Raw genomic sequence first — 21,297 nt, 5'->3', positions numbered from 1 at the left:
ACAAACCTTCAGCTAGACTAACTAAGAAAAAAAATGAGAGAAGACTCAAATAAATAAAATCAGAAATGAAAGAGGGGGCATTACAACTGAAAATGCAGAAATACTAAGAATCATAAGAAACTACTATGAACAATTATACACCAACAGATTAGATAACCTAGAAGAAACAGATATATTCCTAGAAACATACAACCTACCAATGCTGAATCATGAAGAAATAGAAAACCTGAATAGCATAATTACTAGTACAGAGATTGAATCAGTACTAGAAAACCTCCCAACAAACAAAAGTCCAGGACTGGATGGCTTTACTGGTAAATTCTACCAAACATTTAAAGAAAAATTAATACCAACACTTCTCAAATTCTTCCCAAAAAATGAAGAGGAAGGAACATTTCCAAAATCATTTTACAAGGCTAGCACTACCATGATATCAAAGCCAGATAAAGAACCTACAGGAAGGGCTTCCCTGGTGGTGCAGTGGTTGAGAGTCTGCCTGCCAATGCAGCGGACACGGGTTCGAGCCCTGGTCTGGGAAGATCCCACAGGCCGCGGAGCAACTGGGCCCGTGAGCCACAACCGCTGAGCCTGCGCGTCTGGAGCCTGTGCTCCCAACAAGAGAGGCCACGATAGTGAGAGGCCCGCGCACCGCGATGAAGAGTGGCCCCCGCTCACCACAACTAGAGAAAGCCCTCGCACAGAAACGAAGACCCAACACAGCCAAAAATAAATAAATAAATAAGTAAATTAAAAAAAAGAACCTACAGGAAAAGAAAATTATAGGCCAATATTCCTGATGAACATAGATGTAAAGTACTCAAGAAAATACTAGAAAACTGAATTAAACAGTACATTAAAAGGATCATACCATGATCACATGAGATTTAGCCCTGGAATACAAGATGGTTCAACATACACAAGTCAATCCATGTGATATACCATATTAACAAAATGAAGAGTAGAAATTGTATGATCATCTCAATAAATGCGTCTGAAGCATTCGACAAATTCAACATCCTTTTATGACAAAAACTCTCAACAAACTGGGTATTAAAAAACATGTATTATCTAAAGCCATATATGACAAGCCCACAGCTAACATACGCAACAGTAAAAAGCTGAACAATCAAGAGCAAGACAAGGATGCCCACGCTTACCACTTTGATCCAACATAATACTCCAAGTCCTAGTCAGAGTGATTAGGCCAGAAAAAGAATTAATGTCATCCAAAAAAGAAAACCTTTATTAGATAGATACATAGATAGATAGACAGGAAGAGACATGGATATATATAGAGAGAGAGAGAGAAAGGGAGAGAATAGAATATTTTCAGACTCAAAAATGAAAAAAAAAGAGAAAATCTTGCCATTTGCAACAACATGGATGAAACTAAAGGGCATTATATTAACTGAAATAAGCCAGACAAAGACAAATACTGCATGGTATCACTTTTTTTTTTAAATACATTTATTTTATTTTATTTATTTTTGGCTGCATTGGGTCTTCGTTGCTGCACGCAGGCTTTTCTCTAGTTGCGGTGCATGGGCTTCTCATTGCGGTGGCTTCTCTTGTTGGGAGCAAGGGCTCTAGGCGCGCGGGCTTCAGTAGTTGTGGCTCGCGGGCTCTAGAGCGCAGGCTCAGTAGTTGTGGCACACGGGCTTAGTTGCTCCGCGGCATGTGGGATCTTCCCAGACCAGGACTCGAACCCATGTCCCCTGAATTGGCAGGCGGATTCTTAACCACTGCGCCAGCAGGGAAGCCCTGCATGGTATAACTCATGTATGGAATCTAAAAAAATTTTTTTAAGTCAACTCATAGAAACAGAGATTATAATGGTGGTTGTCAGGGGTGGGGGAAGCAGGGAAAGACTAGTAAAAGGGTACAAACTTTCAATTATAAGATGAATAAGTTCTGAGGCTCTAATGTATAACATGATAACTACAGATGATAATACTGTGTTGTATAATCAAAATTTGCTGAGAGAGTAAGACTTGAGTGTTGTCACCCATAAGTAAATAGATAAATATTATAAATATAATATTATAAATATTATAAACAAATTAAATAGTATAAATAGTATAAATAAAAATTATTAATAAATAAATATAAAATAAATAAGTGAGGTGATAAATGTGTTCATTAACTCAATGGTGGAAACCCTTTCATAATGCATACCTATATCAAATCATCATGTACACTTTAAGTATATTACCATTTTATTTGTCAGTTTACCTCAATAAGGCTGAGGGAGGCACAATAAATTTGTAGAGAAGTGACAGGATAAAGGAAAAGAGCTTTAGGCTTTTGGGGTGACAAACTGTGGGACGGTAAATATACGAGGGCAAGTAATGGAAGATCTGCATTGTTTTATTAAGGTTTGTTGTATAGATTCCTCTAGTGGCAGCTCTAGGCTAAGAAGACTCTGTAGAGTTGTCTCCAGTGATTCAGAATCCTCCTCCCTTTTTGGTAAAGAAGCAGAAGGCAGAGTTTTTCTTGTGTATGCTTCTTCTTAATTGCCTTCAGCTCAAAATATCCCTATGCCAAAGTTGCATGTTTGGGGGTAGCATACTCTGAACCCCTTCACAGGTATACTTCGTACCGAATGGTGCTCCTTTCCTCAAGTGTTTCACTTCAACCAGCCTCATTCTTTTGTTGTGGGAGGTTTCCCCTTTCAGGTAGTTGATAATGAGTAGTAACAGCATGACCAGCTTGGAAATTCCCTTTTTCACTTTTACAAGATGACCCAGCAACAAACAAAATTAGATCAGGATTAGTCAAAGGAGTGTCTCATAAATGGGGACGCAGTGTCACAAAATGGGACCTTAATGCCTCACAGTCATGGGGCTCACCTTCGTCGGGCAGGGGTCGTAATGTGGCAGGACTGAGAATGTTGCAATCTGAGCAACATGGATGCAACTAGAGATTATCATAATAAGTGCAGAAAGAGAAAGACAAATACCATATGATATCACTTATATGTGGAATCTAAAATACGACACAAATGAACTTATCTACAAAATAGACTCACAGACATAAAGAACAGACATGTGGTTGCCAAGGGGGAGGGGGGTGAGGAAGAGATGGATTGGGAGTTTGGGGTTAGTAGACGCAAACTCTTATATATAGGATGGATAAACAACAAGGTCCTACTGTATAGCACAGGGAACTATATTCAATATCCTGTGATAAACCACAGTGGAAAAGAATATGAAAAAGAATGTATATATGTGTGTAAGTGAATCACTTTGCTGTACAGCAGAAATTAACACAACACTGTAAATCAACCACACTTCAATAAAATAAAATTTTAAATAAATAAATAAATAAAACATACATCACACACACAAAAACACTGCAATGTTTAAGATGTAGATTAGGTGGTGAAAGCAGAAAGCTCTCTGCTTGCAGAGAAATGCTGAGTTAATTCAGAGTTACGAAGACTTCAGACAGCGTGTGGAGTTTGTAGATGTTATTTCCTAGGGTTAGATCTGCTGAGGTTCTACTGTCTGTGCCGCTGTGGCCATAGCCTTAATGCAGTTGGGATAGGTACAAGCAACTGAAGCCATTTGCCTGCTGTAATAGGCAATAGGCCTGTGTTTATTGCTCTGTTCTTGTGTAAGCATTCCCAGGGCTTGTTTATCTTTTTCACGTACAAATAAGGTGAAAGTTTTTGAATCATTAGGTAGCCCTAGGGCAGGTGGCTCTCGTGGCTATTTTTAGTCTTATTCAGGCCTGTTCGAGTTTATCTTCCCAGCAAAAGGGCTCGGGAACTGAAATTTTAGTAAGTTCATAAAGTAGGGACGCGAAGAGAGAAAAATTAGGAACCCAAAGTCTGCATAACCAGCTAGGCCTAGAAATCCACGAAGCTCTTTCTTAGTTGTAGGCCTAGGAAATTCTTCAATTAACTTAATTCTTTCTGGAGATTACCTGGATGCCTTCAGCGCTTAGGTTCTGACCTACGTCATGAACAGTGTCCAAAAATAATTGGAATTCTGTTTAGAGACTTTATGTCCTTTTTCAGCTAAGTGTTGCAGCAAATGAATGGAATCTTTTACGGGTGCCTCTTTGGTAACTGAGCGCGGCAAGAGGTCACCCACATATTGTAAAAGGGTCGATTTCCCGGGGGAACTGGTGGGTGCTTAGACCTTGACGGAGTACTTGGGAGAAATAAGAAGGGGCCTCAGTGAACCTCTGGGGCATGACTGTCCAGGTATATTGCTGATTATTCCAAGTAAAGGTGAATAAATATTGACTGCAGGGTCTCCAGGGATGCTGACAAAGGCTGAACAGAAGTCTATAGCACTGAACCATCTTAAATCTGGCAGAGCTTGTGTCAAAAGGGTTTGGAACAACTGGGAAACAGGGAATGACTGTCTTGTTACTAGCTCTTAAGTCTCTGATAAATCACCATGCCCTCCCATCAGGTTTCCGGACTGGCGAGATCAGTGCGTTACAGGGTACAGGGAAGGACTAATTCCTGGGCAATTAGGTCTTTTGTTATTGATGTGAGGCCTTGTATGGCTTCAGGCTTTAATGGATATTGAGGCCATTTAAGAAGAGGTTTAGCCACATCTATCTGAATTTTTATAGGCTCTGCATTTTTTATTTTCCCAGTGTCAGTATTAGTAGTAGCCTACTGATTTTCAGGCACCTCGGTTACATTAGGGGATCTTTGTCGGAATCCTTCTATATCAAAGACAGGTTGTAAAAACCATCAGAGATCAGGTTCGGGTTGATCAGGAAATTCTAAGGTGAGCAAAACATATTAGCTCTTTTAATTTAGAAAGGAGATCTCTGCCTAATAGATTCACTGGGGCTGGGTCACATAGCAAAAAAGAATGCTTTTCAGTAAAAGGTCCCAGAGCCATTTGTACTGGTTGAGATAGAAATTCTTCCTGAACCTTATTGGATACCCCCTCTATGGAAAACTTTTTTTCATTCTAAGAGACTTCTGAGAGTGGGATTTACAGTAGAAAGTATAGCCCTGGTATCTACCAGAATTTGGTAAGATTTTCCATTAATTTTCATTTTGATTTCCTCTTGGCTATTTAAGGGTAGCACTTTACCTGAGGGTCCCTCAGAGCTGCATCAGTCCTGGGAGCAGCCATATGGGGGCCCTCCCTTGGGGGCATTTGAGTGGATATTGAGGAATCTGCATAGGATCTTTGAGGACAATCTTTTTTCCAGTGCCCCAGTTGATTACAAAGGAAACATCAATCCTTGGGCCATGTTTTGATGGTGGACCCCTAGGAAGGTGCAGTGTGGGGCAACCAGGTATTATTTTAGGTCTCTGACCTTGGAGCTATTGTAGCTGTAAGGCCATAGATTGAAGGACCTTTATGATGGTGGTCCAAAGTCCTTTCAAAGTGTTCAGCAGGAAAAGATGAGTTTTCACATAATGAAGGACAGAGGGGAGAAGTGGGAGGCATGCATCAGTCTTACAGCCTATTGTTTGGGGTACCTCGTAGCTCTTGTGTCGTTTATTTTTCCTTAGCCTTCCATAAGAAATTTTCTAATGAAGCTATTTTGGAATCTTGAAGCCTTTGGGGAGCTCTGCAGACCAATTAAAGCAAGTATCCTGTTCTGCTTAATTCAGAAAACCATAGTTTCAAGCACACTTCTTAAATGAAGGACCATGTCTAATTGGAACATTCCCCAGACTGGCCATTGTAATCCTAGGTTGTTTTTAGTAAGATTTTGCCATTTTTGTAGATAGCTTCAGGGACCATAGTTTTTAAACATAAAATAAGCAGATGTGCCAGAAGGTGGCGTGCTTGACTCTTTAGAATTTAAGAATCCCCTAAACTAAGCCTTTGGGTTTTTTAAACCTAAAGGGATGCGCCGCTGGGCTGGGGATGGTGCATGTTTTGCAGTGCACCTTGTAGCACGGAAGTTTTCTTGAGGTTGGCGGGTTACCTACTGTCGATCTACCCTGTTCCGTGGTCAACTTGTCTCAACACTGCAGTCTTTGATTTAGCTGTCGATCACTCTAACAGCCTTTATATGCTTAACCTGCACCCACCAATTTTTGCAGCTTTTTGGCCTCTGAGATCCCCGCTAGCAATAGCCTTTATTTACATAAAACGAGACAAAGGTGCACTTTGACACGCCAGCAGTGACCAAGAGATGCTACTGTGACCTGGCCAAGAGAAGGTCTGTGCATCCCAACAATTTCTGTGGAACCTTGGCCTGGGGAAAGGATTGAACCAACAGTGGGGACTCAACGAGTGCAGGCTGTGGCCTGGGGGCTCTATATGAACAGAATCAAGGGGTGGGGTTTTTCTATTTAAAACCTGGGAACTGTCTGAAAGGCTAAAGGCTTAGCTCAGTTGGCTCTGAGCAGAACCATCTACCAGCATAAGCTGACCTGCCCTGTAAGCCAAATAGACCGGGAGCTCGATGCAAAGAAAGTTCAGAAGCAAGAGGGAACTTATTACCCACAGCCCTCGGAAAGGGCAAGAAAGACAGTGAATTCCAAAAGGGGCTCATGGGTACATCACCTGTGTTCTTCATTGTCCCCGAAGCCATCAAGAAGTCTCCTTCAGTCCCTCTGCTGCCACCAAACCTGTTGAATAACATAAACTCAACTGAGTAAACCTTAAAGATCTAATTGGCTTTATTGAATGATTCATGAATCGGACAGCATCCCATCTAGCAAGTGAAGAGGAACTTTGTTGAGCTGCAGAAAAGGAAAGGTTTTCAAAGGCAGAGAGGGAGCAGAAAAAAAAGGAAATTATTAGCAAGGATGCATTGTTTTAGGCAAGGCCACCCTCCTGAAGGGAACGGAAGGGTCCGTCCACAGATTTCCCAGGACTGACCAGGAAATTCCAGGTTAGCTGGAATCACATTCCTGGGGAAGGCTGAAACTGTAATTAGCTTAGGCATCAAGTCTTGGTCTGCTGCCATGGGACCACAAGTGACTCCATTCGGGGCCTGTTGTTTCCTTTTTAACAAGGGGCAGAGGTCGTTTGGTCCACCTGATTGCAGGGGTGCATCCTGGTACGTGCATGATGGGGGACAGCGTGAAGAGAAAGGGCAGTGGGCCGGGCAGACACCTGAAGGGTAGCAAGGTATTACTGTCATGGAAGGAAGGAAATACACCAAATTTTTAACAATATTTATCACTGGATGACTGGATCATGGTGGTCTTTATTTTATGTATGCTATTTTATGTTTTACAAATTTTCTACAACACAATGTGTATTTTTACTTTTTTAACTTTTATTTATTTTTTGGCTGCACCACGTGGCCTGTGGGATCTTAGTTCCCCGACCAGGGATTGAACCCATGCCCTTGGCAGTGAAAACGCAGAGTCCCAACCACTGGACCGCCAGGGAATTCCCACAATGTGTATTTTTAGGATCAGGAGAAAAGTGGCTTTTGTTTCGTCTTTTAATATATAACACGTATTGAGTCCTGTCTCTGTTAGGTGCCAACTTGTTGGGTGTGGGAGATGCAAAGCTGAATGATTAATGGACATTCTCTGTCTTCAATGAGCCTGACTACTTGTGCCGACTGCCCCTTTCTTGTGTTTATACTTACCTGCCAAGACCTCGCAAGATTCTAAATGGTTTCTGCCCCCAGTGTCATTAAGTTATGTAGCTCTGAACTCCAGTAACAACTGTAGTCCAAACTATGTGATTTAGTTGTGATTATATGTATTTGTTGGTTCTTAAATTGTTTCGAATGAATGTATCTCTTCTTCCGAAAAAAGACTAAGTTTTTTTTTAAGACCAAACAGTCTTAATATTTCTTTAATATCCCTCAAGTTGACTAGAATGGTATTTGTTATGAGCAATAAATATGAGTTTGCTGGTTAAAATTCACTTCGAGTCACCAAAGAACTAACTTTCCCATAACTGCCATTATTTGTCTCTCATGGATCTGTTTACCTAATATTTAAATGGCCAGTTCTTCCCCACTTTTATGAAATTAGCCTTAATTCCCCTTTCACCATGCACACTTCCTTCATCTTCACATTTTGACTAGCCAGCGCTCATGGTTTTATGATCATAAGTGTCTATTTCAGTTAAGAATCTGGATAGACCGCAAAATCATATGTTTCTTCTTTCCTATACATAGGGAATTCTATCCCTAAAATTGTGACATATGGTCTTTAAATGAGTTTTTGTGGCTTTTACTATGGCTGGGGTTACATTCCGTTTTGAAAGCTTTTCCCGTGGTTGCATCTGAATACAATCTTTGAATCTCATGGGAGAGGTAACATTGATATAGTGTGAAGCCAGAAAGACTAAGATTTGGATCTCAGCTCAACTGATGGGGGGGGGGGCACTTCCGCACCGATACCTTACCTCTCTGAGCCTCAGTTTCCTTGTATGGAAAATGGGAATCATAACACCTGCCTCTTGATGTGAAGATTAAACATGTGTGCCATACCTGTCACAGAGGTGATCAGTCAACATTCGCTAAACTGATGAAAGGGAAAGAAAGTAAAGTACTATCAGGAAAACACCCTCATAATTGTCCGTGTCCCGAAGGGCAGTGAGAGTCCTTGGTAAAGGATGCAGAACTCCTTTTAGAGTCAAATTACTTGGGCAAAGGTCAGCCCCTCCTTCTGTTAAAAAGCTGGGGGCAGGGCTTAACAAGGAAGTGATTTCCTTCCCTAAGCCTCCTTTCAGCCTTAGTCCCAACCTGAAGAGGCTACACCCGGCTGGAGTCTTACATCACAAGAGCCTTCCAAAATGAGGAGCCAAGAAGACTTGGCCAAAGTTTCCTCTTAAGTTTCGTGGAGAGAGATTCAGGTATAGAAATATCCCTACTGCCACCTGACCTGAAGCAGGAGAAACTGCTGACAGCTTGGAGACCAGGTAACACTAGGAGACACCAGTCTTCATGTTCAGCCTTCCCAGCAGGGCACAGGGGACTTCAGTCCTGGTTTTGCTCATGAGGCAATCTAACTGGGGGTTAGTAAACCTAACGTTTATTGCATTTATTTACACGTTCTGATCATGTAAGTCTCAGGAAGCAAAACTAAGAATCTAAAACTGAAAGCTAGCATCTAGTTTATTAGGGGTCTCCAGAAAACAGAGAAGTATTTAGGTTTCCCTTTCATTTCTCCTTTGCTCCAGAAGGTTCGGGAGAGTTCAGTTAAGAATACATAACTGGCCGAATCATTGTTAACATTATGCAGGTCTGTCTCATTGAATATGTAGCAAGGTATGTGATAGTGTGACAGAAGCCCATGGAAATGCCAGCTCCCTGCCCCAGAGCAGAAATGGGCTGAGGACAAGAGTCCCTGGCTTTGAGCCCTGAGTACCTGTGGGCACTTGGGCACAAGATCTAGTCCCGGCAGACCCCCCAGAGACTTCCTTGAGCACAGGGCACAGGTGAAATGGGGAATGCCCCCCCAGGAGGCTCCCTCCTGAGCTCCCTGTCTGCTCTGTTCTGTAATCATCAGAGCCTGAGTCTTTGTGTTTAATTAATAAGACCTGAGGCTCTCTCTGTTTAGCTTCTGTTGCAGGAATTTAAGACATTTTACCTCATTCCTCATTTCACCCTTAGGATTAAAGACCGCAGGGGAGGAGAGATGAAGACACCGTAAGGTGAAGTTCAGGGAAGGAAAGGGAAGGGTGGACCGCCTCTGAAGGGCGTAAGGGGGCAGAGGGTGCAGAAGGAGAGGCCCAAGGCAACCAGACAAAACTCAGCTCATAATCTGGCCTGGGAACATCCCTCTGGGATGGGTGTCCTCACCCATGTCTTACACTCGGGCCTTGTCTGTGTGTCCAGAGTGATGGAAGTCAGCTCTCTGGCAGAGCCTGTTGCCAAGGGGTCCTCCACGCCCCTCACCCCTGGGACAGACCGGAGCAGAGCTCCGTCCAGGGCAGAGCTCCGTCCAGCTTCCTGGGGCCCTGGTGGCCACAGCCTCTGTGCATGCATGAGGGCTGTTTGCTCCGCGACCTGCCACAGGAAGGGAAGGAAAATCTAACCTCCACCAATGAATCCAGAACTAGAAAAGTCCCTAAAGTGTGTCCTGTGATCTTGGAGGTCAGACGCGGCTCCGCAGGCCAAGCAGCGCTGCTCTGCGGTGCTCCCCGGAGACTAGCCGCCGGGGTCTCGGAGGACTTCGGCCATTTAGGGGGATGGGGGGAAGGAACCCTTCGAGACGGAAGAGAGGCCAACAAAAGACACTGTGTAACCTTGCTTTCGGGGAGTAGGTCTGTGAGAGTTTGCTGTAGATACGCAAGAGGGTATGTAAATACTGGCTCCAAAGGGTAGGGCTGTGTGCACTGAGTCACTGGATTACAACGAGCCTCACAGGGCTTATTCTGGAGCTAATTTTCCACTCCAGGCTCTGAACCTACATTCTGGGGCCTCACCCAGGGCTTCATTTCCATCAACATAGGCAAAAAACTTACCTGTACGTTTCCATTAACCCAGAAGTTGGGCTGCTTCTACTTTGAACCCGAACAGCTGAGAGAAGGGCTGCAGTGGTAATAAAGTAACTCACTGCTGCTTTCAAATAAGACTTCGTTATCAATTTAACAGCTCTCCCGTCATTCCCAGTGAGGATGAGTAGGAAAAACACCACCCTACGCTTGTTAAGTGCCTAGAAAGTGTCTGAACTCATCCTTTGACGCAGCTGCAAGCGCTCGCCGGGGCTGGTCAAGGTCCCCTCGGTCCCGGGGGCTGCCTGAGCACTGCCCTGCCCTCTGCTTCTCTCTCGCCCTTGGCCTTGCCTCCTGGTTGGGCCCTCAGCTCCTTTCTAGCCTGGGAGACGGCAAAAATCTCTTCTTTCCCGAAGTGGACGGGCTCTGTGCTCCATCTTCACCTCTGCTTTCCCCCCTTTTCGGATGTTGCTCCTGAATCAGCAATTAGCAAACTCGTTTCTTAAAGAAGTCGGACCCTTCCTCTCTCTCCAAGAGCAGCGCCACACACACACACACACACACACACGCACACACACACGCACGTCCATACACACACAACTCTGAAGTCTTCACACTGCATTAGAAAGGCTGGGTTGGTTGGGTTGGCTTTAACTGACACGGTTTCTCCGGAGCGTAGCCCTGTGGCTGGGAGAGGGCTCCCCCGCTACCACGGGCACGGCTCCTGGAGGACCCGCGGGTACCTCCTGCCTACCGGGCGCCGTGAGCTGCCCAACTCCAAAGGATGCTCGGAATTAAAACCCGCCTAAATGCCCTCCCGGCGCCTTCCAGCGCTGCTCCCAGCCTGGGCTCGGCCACTTCCGCGCCGAGCCGGCGGCGCCCGAGTCCCGACCGCGTGGCCCGCTCTTTATCTCGCGTGACCCGCTCTTTCTCTCGCGTGACCCGCTCTTTCTCTCGCGTCACTCAGGCCGCTCAGGCTCCACCCTGGGTCCACTTTCCTCGGTTCCAAGAACCCGAGGTCTCAGTTTTTGCAAGCACCACCTTTTATTCACCGAGTTGCCAGATATGCATAAAAATACAAGAGGCCCTGTTCGGTATGAATTTCAGATAAACAACAGATACTGTGTTTTAGTGTAAGCATGTCCCATACAATACTTGGGACACACTTATACTTAAAAGTTATTTGTTATTTACCTGACATTCAAATTGACTAGCTGCCCCATATTTTATCTGGCAGCTCTATATCATGTTTCTTTCATTCATCAAATATTTCCCGAGAGCTTATCAGGTGTCAGGCATTATACAAGGTGCTGGGAAAGCCAGCCAAGTCCCAGGCTTCATATCTTACAAGTATGTATACTTTATGCACACACACCCATACACACATACTCTCTCTCTATATATATATATAGTTTCCTGTAGTCATATATATATTTGACATATATATATATTTAATATAGTCGTATATATATATGACTATAGGAAACTACAGGAAGCAAGTGTGAATTTTGTGCTAAACCAAATAGTTGCATGTCTTTAGTTTTCTTAATTGCTGCTTTTGATGAATTTTCTTTTATAAACATATTAAAGCTTACAAAAAAGGCAACCTATTAAAAAAATAGTTGTTTTTTTTTCATTTTTGGCTGTGCCGCAGGATGGCATGCGGGATCTTAGTTCCCCAACCAGGATCAACCCAAGCCCCCTGCAGTGGAGGCGCGCAGTATTAACCACTGGAATACCAGAGAAGTCCCCAATTTTAATGAATAAAGACGCTAATATTTATTGAGCATTTAACATCTACCATGCACTATTTTAAGTGATTTACACGTGCTAATTTTTTTTTTTGCCCACATACCTATGTGATGGGGGGGGGGGGTTGTTTTATGGGGTTTTTTTTAATGCTTTTTTTAAAATTTATTTTTGGCTGTGTTGGGTCTTCGTTTCTGTGCGAGGGCTTTCTCTAGTTGGGGGAAGTGGGGGCCACTCTTCATCGCGGTGCGCGGGCCTCTCACTGTCGTGGCCTCTCCTGTTGCGGAGCACAGGCTCTAGAGCGCAGGCTCAGTAGCTGTGGCTCACGGGCTGAGTTGCTCCGCAGCATGTGGGATCTTCCCAGACCAGGGCTCGAACCCGTGTCCCCTGCATTGGCAGGCAGATTCTCAACCACTGCGCCACCAGGGAAGCCCTGTTTTATGGGTTTTAAAAAAAAATTTTATTGAGGTATAGTTGATGTATAATATTATATAAGCTTCAGATATATAATATAGTTATTCACAATTTTTAAAGGTTATACTCCAGTTATAGTTATTATAAAATACTGGCTATATTCCTTGTGCTGTACAATATATCCTTGTAGCTTATTTATTTTATATCTAATAGTTTGTACCTCTTAATCCCCTACCCCAATCTTGCCCCTTCCCCTTTTCCCCTCCCCACTGGTAGCCACTAGTTTCTTCTCTATATTTGTGAGTCTGTTCCTTTTTTGTTATATTCATTAGTTTGTTGCATTTTTAAGATTCCACATATAAGCGGTATCATACAGTATTTGTCTTTCTCTGACTTATTTCACTTAGTATAATATCCTCCATGCTGTTGCAAATGGCCAAATTTCATCCTTTTTTGTGACTGAGTAGTATTCCATTGTGTGTGTGTGTGTGTGTGTGTGTGTGTGTGTGTGTGTGTGTGTGTGTACTACACATACCACATCTTCTTTATCCATTCATCTGTTGATGGACACTTAGTTTGCGTCCATATCTTGGCAATTGTAAATAATGCTGCTATGAACATTGTGGTGCATGTATCTTTTTGAATTAGTGTTTTTGGTTTTTTCAGATATATACTCAGCAAGGCAATTGCTGGGTCATATGGTAGATCTATTTTTAGTTTTTTGAGAAACCTCCATACTGTTTTCCACAGTGGTTGCACCAATTTACATTCACACCAACAGTGTATGAGAGTTCCCTTTTCTTGACATCCTTGCCAACTTATGTTATTTGTAGACTTTTTGAAGATAGCCACTCTGACAGGTAAGAGGTCATGTCTCATTGTGGTTTTGATTTGCATTTCTCTGATGGTAACGATGTTGAGCATCTTTTCCTGTGCCTGTTGGCCGTCTGCATTTCTTCTTTGGAAAAATGTCTATTCAGGTCTTCTGTCCACTTTTTAATTGGGTTGTTTGTTTTTTTGATATTGAGTTGAAATGAGCTGTTAATCCTGTATGGGACTCTCTGCACTTCCTGGACTAGGATGTCTGTTTCCTTTCCCAGAGTAGGGAAGTTTTCATTATATAGGGGTCCATCTGGGACCCCAGTCTCCATCTGGGACCCCTATAATGAAAATATTTGTGTGTTTGATGCTATCCCAGAGGTCTCTTAAACTGTGCTCATTTCTTTTCATTCTTTTTTCTTTTCTTCTGTTCAGCATCAGTGATTTCCACTACTCTGTCTTCCAGCTCGCGGATCCATTCCTCTGTATCATCTAGTCTACTGTTGGTTCCTTCTAGTGTATTTTTCATTTCAATTATCGTATTCTTCATCTCTGTTTGGGTCTTTATATTTTCTAACTCTTTGTTAAAAACTTCTGACCTCTCACTCTCCATTCATTCTTCTCCCGAGTTCTTTAATCATCTTCATGATCATTACCCTGAACTCTTTCTTGGGTAGATTGCCTATCTCCACGTCACTCGGTTCTTCTGGGACTTTGTCATTCCTTTGTTTGGAACATGTTCCTCTGTTGCCTCAGTTTGCCTGACTTGCTGTTTTTATTTCTCTGTATCTGGTGGGTTGGTTACATTTCCTGATCTTGGAGAAGTGACCTTGTGAAGGAGACGTCCTCCGCATCCCATCAGTGCACTCCCTTTTCATCACTAGAGCTATATGCTCCAGGGGTGCCCCCTGTGTGGGTTGCATGGGCCCTTCTGTTGTGTGGGCTGACTACTGTGGGTGGTCTTGTAGGCTTGGTTGGCCCCTGGTCCAGCTGGATGCCAGGCCCTGCCTTACGCGGAGGCTGCCAGCTGCTGGTTGGCGGGGCCAGGTCGCAAGGTGGCTGACCGCAGAACCCCGGGGTGGGGAGGGGGCAGGGCTAAGGCTGAATTACTGGAGGATGGAGTCAGGGTCCAGGAGACCCTGGGGCTATTGCCTTCCCGTTGGTGGGTGAAACAATGTCCTGGGGCTAGTGCCGGCCTACTGGTGGGCAGAGTCAAGTCCTGGCGTCTGGTTGTAGGGCCCAGGGGTCCTAGACCTGGTGGATGGGCCCAGTTCCTGACACAGTTGGCTGCAGGGTCCGGGGTGTCCCAAAGCTTGCATTGGCCTGTTAGTGGGTAGGGCTAGGGCCCAGCTAGTTCCAGGGCTGGTGCTGGCCTGCTAGTGGGTGGGCTGTGTCCACAGGCTGCAGGGCTGTGGTTGTGTTGTGGCTGGTCCTGAGCTTAGAGCAGGCTCGCTGGAGGGTGGGGTCAGGGCCCAGGGGGTTGTGGGGTCTCTGGCTGGAGAGCCCTGGGGGTCCTGGGTCTAGTGCCTGCGCACTGGTGTATGGGGCGGGGTCCTGGGCCCTCTGGTGGGCAGGGCTGTGTCCAGGGGCAGCTGTGGACTCAGGGGGTCTTAAGGCAGCCTGTCTGCTGATGGGTGGCGCTGTGTGTATGCCCACTTAGTTGCTCGGCCTGAGGTGTCCCAGCCCTGGCGCCTACAGGGTGCTGGGCCGCTGCGAGGCTAATCCCCGAGGCTAATAAGCTAGAGGGAGGATTCCAGAATGGGGCGGGCCAGCACCAGCATCCAGATAGTAGAAGGAACTCCCAAGAATGGCTGCCACCAGTGTCCATGTCCCCAGGGTGAGCGGCAGGTGCCTCCTGCCTCTCCAGGAGACTCTCCAAAGTCAGTAGGTACGTCTGACCCAGGCTCCTTTCAAATGACAGCTTCTGCTCTGGGTCCCAGAGCGTGTGAGATTTTGTGCGTGCCCTTTAAGAGCAAAATCTCTGTTTGCCCCAGACCTCTCCCTCCTTTGAAGAACCTCTGCAGCTGTAATTATTCTCCCATTTGTGGGTCACCCACCCAGGGGTATGGGACTTGACTTCATCGCAACTTTGCTCCTCCGGCTCGTTTTGCTGTGGTTCCTTCTTTCTATCTTTGGTTGTAGAAGATCTTTTCTGGTAGGTTCTGGTCTTTTTTATCGATGGTTGTTTGGCAAATAGTTGTGATTTTGGTGTGCCCTTGAGAGGAGGTGACCTCAGGGTCTTTCTACTCCACCATCTTGGCTGATCTCCTGCCAGGGTCATTGTTTTGTTTTGTTTTGTTTTACCCCATTTTACAGATGAAAAAATTGAAGGCAGAAATAAATTAAGGTATGTAGCCAGTCACCCAGCTAGTAAGCCGATGACCTAGGCTTTGAACTAGGTTAGCTGTCTCAAGAGACCAGCCCATTAACCACTATTCTGTACAGACTAACACTTGGGGTATAGTTTGCAAGGGATTTTCACAGCTTGTAATTTAATCCTTCTATGGTTAGCGAGTTCAAACAATACGAATCGCATCTTGTAAATGGAAAAACTACACCTCGCTGGAGGCTACATGATCTGCCTCAGCGCCCTTGCCAATAAGTACGAAAAGCAGCTCTTCCACTGCCTTTTCACCCCACATGCTACACTCTCCCCGTTCCGCCACCCGAAAACCCCTTGCAGCTTCTCTAGAACAGTGTGGCCCTAAGTGGGTTTCATAAATATTTTTTTTAAGTCAAATACTTGTTCAAACACTTAAATGCTATTCTAAATGCTTTACAAATATTAACTCATTTAATCTTTGTAACAGAAGGAAACAGGTACTATTCTCATCCCCATTTTATTATTTTTTTTTTAAAGATTTTTTTTGATGTGGACCATTTTCAAAGTCTTTATTGAATTTGCTATAATATTGCTTCTGTTGTTTCTATGTTTTGGTTTTTTTGGCCACGAGGCATGTGGGATCTTAGCTCCCTGACCAGGGATCGAACCTGTACCCCCTGCATTGGAAGGCGAAATCTTAACCACTGGACTGCCAGGGAAGTCCCTTTGTCCCTGTTTTAAACATGAGGAAACTGAAGCCTGGAGAGTATGTCACATAACTGCTAACGGCAGAACCAGGACTGGAACCCAGACAGTCTGTCTCAGAATAGGAAGAAGTCCACAGTTCATTGCCAAGTGCCTTTCTGCCCCAGGCATTACTGTAGGAGCTGGGCACCCAGCAGAGAAAAAACAGCACGCGAACATGCCTGTCCTCGCGGCACTTACATTCCATTGTGGAAAAGGGAATGAAGTCTAGATAAACTGGAAGACCTGGGAAGGATCGTCATGGGTGTGACTGAAACTGGGCACCAAGAGGGGAAGAATGGTTGACCTGTGAGGATGGGGCGAGGAGGGGGGCGCAGGCAGAGCGAGGTGAGGGCAGAGATGCTGAAGTGATTCCAGACAGCAGAAGGTTCCCTGCATTGCATAATGGGCGCGTGACATCGGGAGTAGGTGAGGGAAGGAAGATAGTCCAAGCCCCGGAATAGGACAGGCGTGTGATGAAAGGGAGGGAGGAGGGCCCAGTGGTGGTGACCCCCAGTCTACGCCACGCCCTTCAAGCACTGCTCACGCTCAGTTACCCGAGGCAGGTCTGTGGGGCTTTGCAGTCGTGCAGGTACATCTGTGTGTGCAGTACGTGTCCCAGGTTTTGCAGCCCTGCCCTTGGCCACCCTGGCAGATCACTTCTGCCCCCTCCATCTGCACCTGATGTTCTGGCACAGCCCCTGCATCTCCCTCCTGGCATCACTTCCATCAGAACTGCTTTCTCGAGGCCTGGCCACAGAGCGCTTCCTGGATGAACAGCTTCCTATCATCCAGTGTGAGGCTCTTCCAAAAAAAGATAGGAGACAACAATGGAAACAGGAAGCATCGGCAGGCCTGCAGGGGAGATGTCTCAGCCCTCACACCTCCTTCAAATAGTAATAGAATCAGAGGGGAAAGTTAGAGAACATTCGCTGTGAAATCACAGGACCAAAAGAATTGAGAGACTTGCCCAAGCACTTTGCACGTTATAAACTGAGCCAACCCTGGACCTCCGGCCTCCAGACACACAGTCGAATTGATCTGAACCACGTCACACTGCCTCAAACCCCATCTGCGGTCATGTCCCAATTCTTTATCAGTTGGTCCTGGTGTGAGAGGAGACAGTGGAAAGAAAAGGAGACATGCCAGCAGATCCCATTAATATCACTACAGCTATTTATTATCACACCAGCTCACATGCCAAAAGATACTCTTAAAGTTGGACCATTAAGGGAAGGGTCCATGATTAAGAGCCAATCAAGGACAGAGTCAGAGGGCCTGGGATGACAGTTGTACTAAAAAAAAAAAAATAGCTACCGTTTTTGAGCCAGGTTCTGTGTTGGGGCTTCTCATGCATTACATTGTACCCTCACAATACCCCTGCAAGATGACTATTATTATTTTCAATTTACCTAAAGGAAGCTCAGGTTCAGAGAGGTGAAGTAACTTGCCCCAGGTCACACAGCTAGTCGGTGGTATGGCCAAGATTTGAACTCAGGACTGTTCAACTGAGAAGCCCAAGCTGGTTTCCAGCACACGCACTGTCTGTGAAATTTTAATCCAATGACAGTTGGTAGATCTGGGCTCTCTGGCATCTGGGACAAAAAGGAAACCATAGTCCTTAAGATACAACCAAAGAAAGCAAAGTAGATCAGAAAGAAATGATTTCCTAGCAGACAACCATTTAAGGAATTATTTCATGAACGTTTAAATTGAACACAATCAGTTAATTACATCTGTCTGGTTATTCATATGGAAATAAAGATGTAACTTTCATCCCCGTCATTTTAGTGCTTGTATTGATCTTTCTAAAACATGTCTGTGGTCACATCACTCTCCCGCTCCAGACTTTGAAAAGCTCTCCATTGCCTCCATCAGTGCACTTCAAACTTGTAAAAAAAAAAAAAAAAAAAAAAATAGCAGGATATTTTTTCTTCAGATAAAATCTTACATGGAATGCTAAATATGGCAAGGAATAGAAGCAAACCTTTCCAAGCTAAAGCAGTGAGTAAAGGAAGAATGGAGAGAGGCCGGGGAGGGCCAGGGACCCCAGACAGTTCCCTTCCCTGAGCTCGCCTCTCCCCTTGCCCAGCTACTCTCTCCCGAGAAGACTTTTAACTGCCCTCCACAGCCTAGGGCCCCTTCTGAAATGTACTGATCTACCGACATGAGAAAATGCAAAGCTTTCAGCCTGACCTTCCAAGGCCCCCATCGCCTGGCCCTGACTGCCACTTCACCGTGGTCCCTCCACATCCTTAGCCCCAGCTCTCCACAAAGCACAGGCTTATGCCACCAGATCTCTCTCCACTCTTCAAACGCATCCTAAATTCACCCAGAGCCTGCCCTCTGCCCAGCCTGTTCTAAGGCCCGGTAGCCAGTCACCCATCCAAACACCTTCTTTCCTTCAAGGAGCCTGCACTTGCCCTCTGTTCACGGCTGTCTTTCCTCCCCACCTCCCACGCTGGCTCCTGCATCTCTGTTCGAGCTCCTACCTTGCCCTCTTTGTCTGGAGTTATCTATGTACAAGTCTCATCTCTGTAAGACGGAACTTTCAGAACCAACCCTGGCTTTTCCATCTCGGATGACCCCCTGCCCCCCAGCACAAAGAGAATAGGTGCTGAATAAATGCTTACTGAGTTTCACCCCATCTCTCCCAACCTACAAAGAGTAGGTGGCCCCCAGGTAGATGGACACGTGTGGACTTTGTCGTTGCAGCCCTGCCATGTGCACCACTAGCGCCTGCGACCTGGAGGAGATCCCCCTGGATGATGATGACCCAGACAGCGTGGAATTCAAAATCCTGGAGTTCTACGTCAAACACCATGTCTTCAAGAACACCTCTGCTGTCTTCTCACGAAAGCTCCCGAGAACAAGAAGTTTGTCCCAGAAAGGACCGGAGAGTTGGCCGGCAAACGAAGCATGGACACAGGGGCCGTGCACTTGCAGAAATTCCCAATCCAGGGAGAAGGTCATAAACGTTGCCAAGAAAAAGTCGTCTTGGAGAACACTCTTTGGAGTAGCAGAGAAGGAGGAGGGCTCTCAGAGCTCGCCTCCGGAGTTCCGTTTGGAGGGGCGAAGTACGGTGGGACCTCAGAAGGGTCCTCATGATCCGCAATGGCCGAGGTCCCTCTCCAACGTGGAACAGCGCTTAGAGCGTGAAGGTAGGCTTTTGGGGATTCTTTCTCTTCCGCAGCCATGTCTTTCCCTTCTTTGTGCGCCTGGGGGCTCACCTCCTCCCAGCTGGTAACGGGGCCTTAGGCAGGGCACTCTTTGAACCTCAGCTTCCCAACCTATTAATACTCAATTCTAATTGCCCTGCTTTTCTCAAGACTGAGAAGAAAGGAAGAGGATGGCCGTGAAGGGTGACGGGACTGGTTTTCTGGCTCCACCGTCTATAATTAAACTTGCTGCCCAAATTCCTAATCCTCAGTGCCAGAGACCAATATAAGATAAATAGCCCCAGCTGGGCTCAGGCTGCTCTTCTTCCTGAGGGAAGTCGACTCCCCTCTCTGGGCCTCTGTGTTTCCATCTGTACACTGGCCTCTGAAGGTGGATGGAAAGATCAGATAGCTGTACACAAAAATACTTTTCAAAGTACAAGCCACTCAAAAAACAACCAAGAAGCATTTTGACAAAATCTTCCTTCAGTGGTACGAAACACACTATATTGAACAAACATTTTCATGAAAGGCCTTATCAGAATTGCCCTTCATCCACAAACCCTGGCATAACCATCTTCTTCCCCTCCAACAATACCTTGTGCCCAATGCCCAGATTTTAAAAGAAACCCCCCTCCTGCTGGGCTGATTGGCCTGTGTAACTTGTCACTAATTAGTCAACAGGTGGCAGTAATGTCTCAATTTTTAAACATTGTGATGGCTGGCTTACTTAGAGAATCAGCCCGCGCAATGACAGCTTTAGATCATTCACTGTGATCAAGGAAACTTCCATTTCCTATTAGACTTATAGAATTTTAGGAGAGGAAGTTAGGGTCGGGATTACCTGGGGAACTCCTCCTTCCCCCAGGGGTACAGCAGGCTTCTTCTACTGGGGGTGGTATCTGAGCTCTGGAGCAAACAGAACAGTTTGGGGGCACCTCAATAGGCTTTTCTGCTTGTCCTGTTCTTTGGAGTTTGCCAGGAAACAGAAGATTTTACAGACTTTAACCTTCTGCCTTCCCTGAGAAAAATGACGTTCTGTATTTCAATATTACTGAAGTGTCATTTGACCTTTTTTATTTTCTAAAATTTCCAGATCTCTGTGTAGATATATAGATATCCCTACAAAAGTAGAAATGGTTACCTCCTAAGGAAGCTTAGCTTTAAGGATTTAAGTACCGTTGTTCCTCCCTTCTCACTTTCCTCTCTCCTTGCTTTCTTGTTTAGTTAGTTATGTGGATAGTTAGTTGGTTTTATGTTGGGTGTGACCCAAGAGGGACTCACGTTCTATTTCTATTTTGCCACATGTAAATCAGAGCTCAGCAGCTGGCGTCCCCTGGGTTCTTTTAACTAAAGGTCGCAATTTAGCCTGCACTGCCATTTCCAGGACTCAGACACCAGGCTGGAGTGAGAACTATGAGGTTATGTTCCAAGACCAAAGTCTCATAGTGAGAGGCCTTGGAATGTAGAAAAATGAATGTCCATACCAATTTTAGTAACACCAACCCGGGTTTTTTTGTGAATCTTTTTTTCTCCACAGCTATGATTCGCTACAACTTCAATAACATAGAGATTATTTTTCTCTCCCATAAAAGAAAACCACAGTTTGGCAGCCCAGGCTTGATCTACCAGTTCCACAGTCTTTAAGGATTCCTATTCTGCCATCCCTCAGCTAGTTGCTTCCAACCTCAAAGTCACCTTAAAACCCAAGGTGGCTGTTGGGATTCCAGCCATCATGTCTACA

At 45.3% G+C, this 21,297-nt stretch overlaps 1 protein-coding gene across 5 annotated transcripts in view; it reads left to right on the top strand.

The window, feature by feature from the left end:
• The first annotated feature begins 5,727 nt into the window (after positions 1-5,727).
• Positions 5,728-21,297, top strand: part of BCL2L14 (BCL2 like 14) — a 28,260-nt gene continuing 12,690 nt past the window's right edge. For 4 of the 5 annotated variants that reach the window (XM_082419220.1, XM_082419219.1, XM_082419218.1 and 1 more), the window contains exons 1-2: positions 5,728-8,828; positions 19,111-19,556. In XM_082419220.1, coding sequence (XP_082275346.1) covers positions 19,118-19,556 — 439 coding nt within the window. In that variant the 5' untranslated portion in view covers positions 5,728-8,828; positions 19,111-19,117. The remainder of the gene's footprint in view (positions 8,829-19,110; positions 19,557-21,297) is intronic. The other variant, XM_082419217.1, reaches the window with a different exon arrangement.

This window comes from Balaenoptera physalus, assembly GCF_965194825.1.
Source record: "Balaenoptera physalus genome assembly, chromosome: 13".
Classification (NCBI taxonomy): Eukaryota; Metazoa; Chordata; class Mammalia; order Artiodactyla; family Balaenopteridae; genus Balaenoptera; species Balaenoptera physalus.
This window is presented reverse-complemented; position numbering and strand designations above follow the sequence as displayed.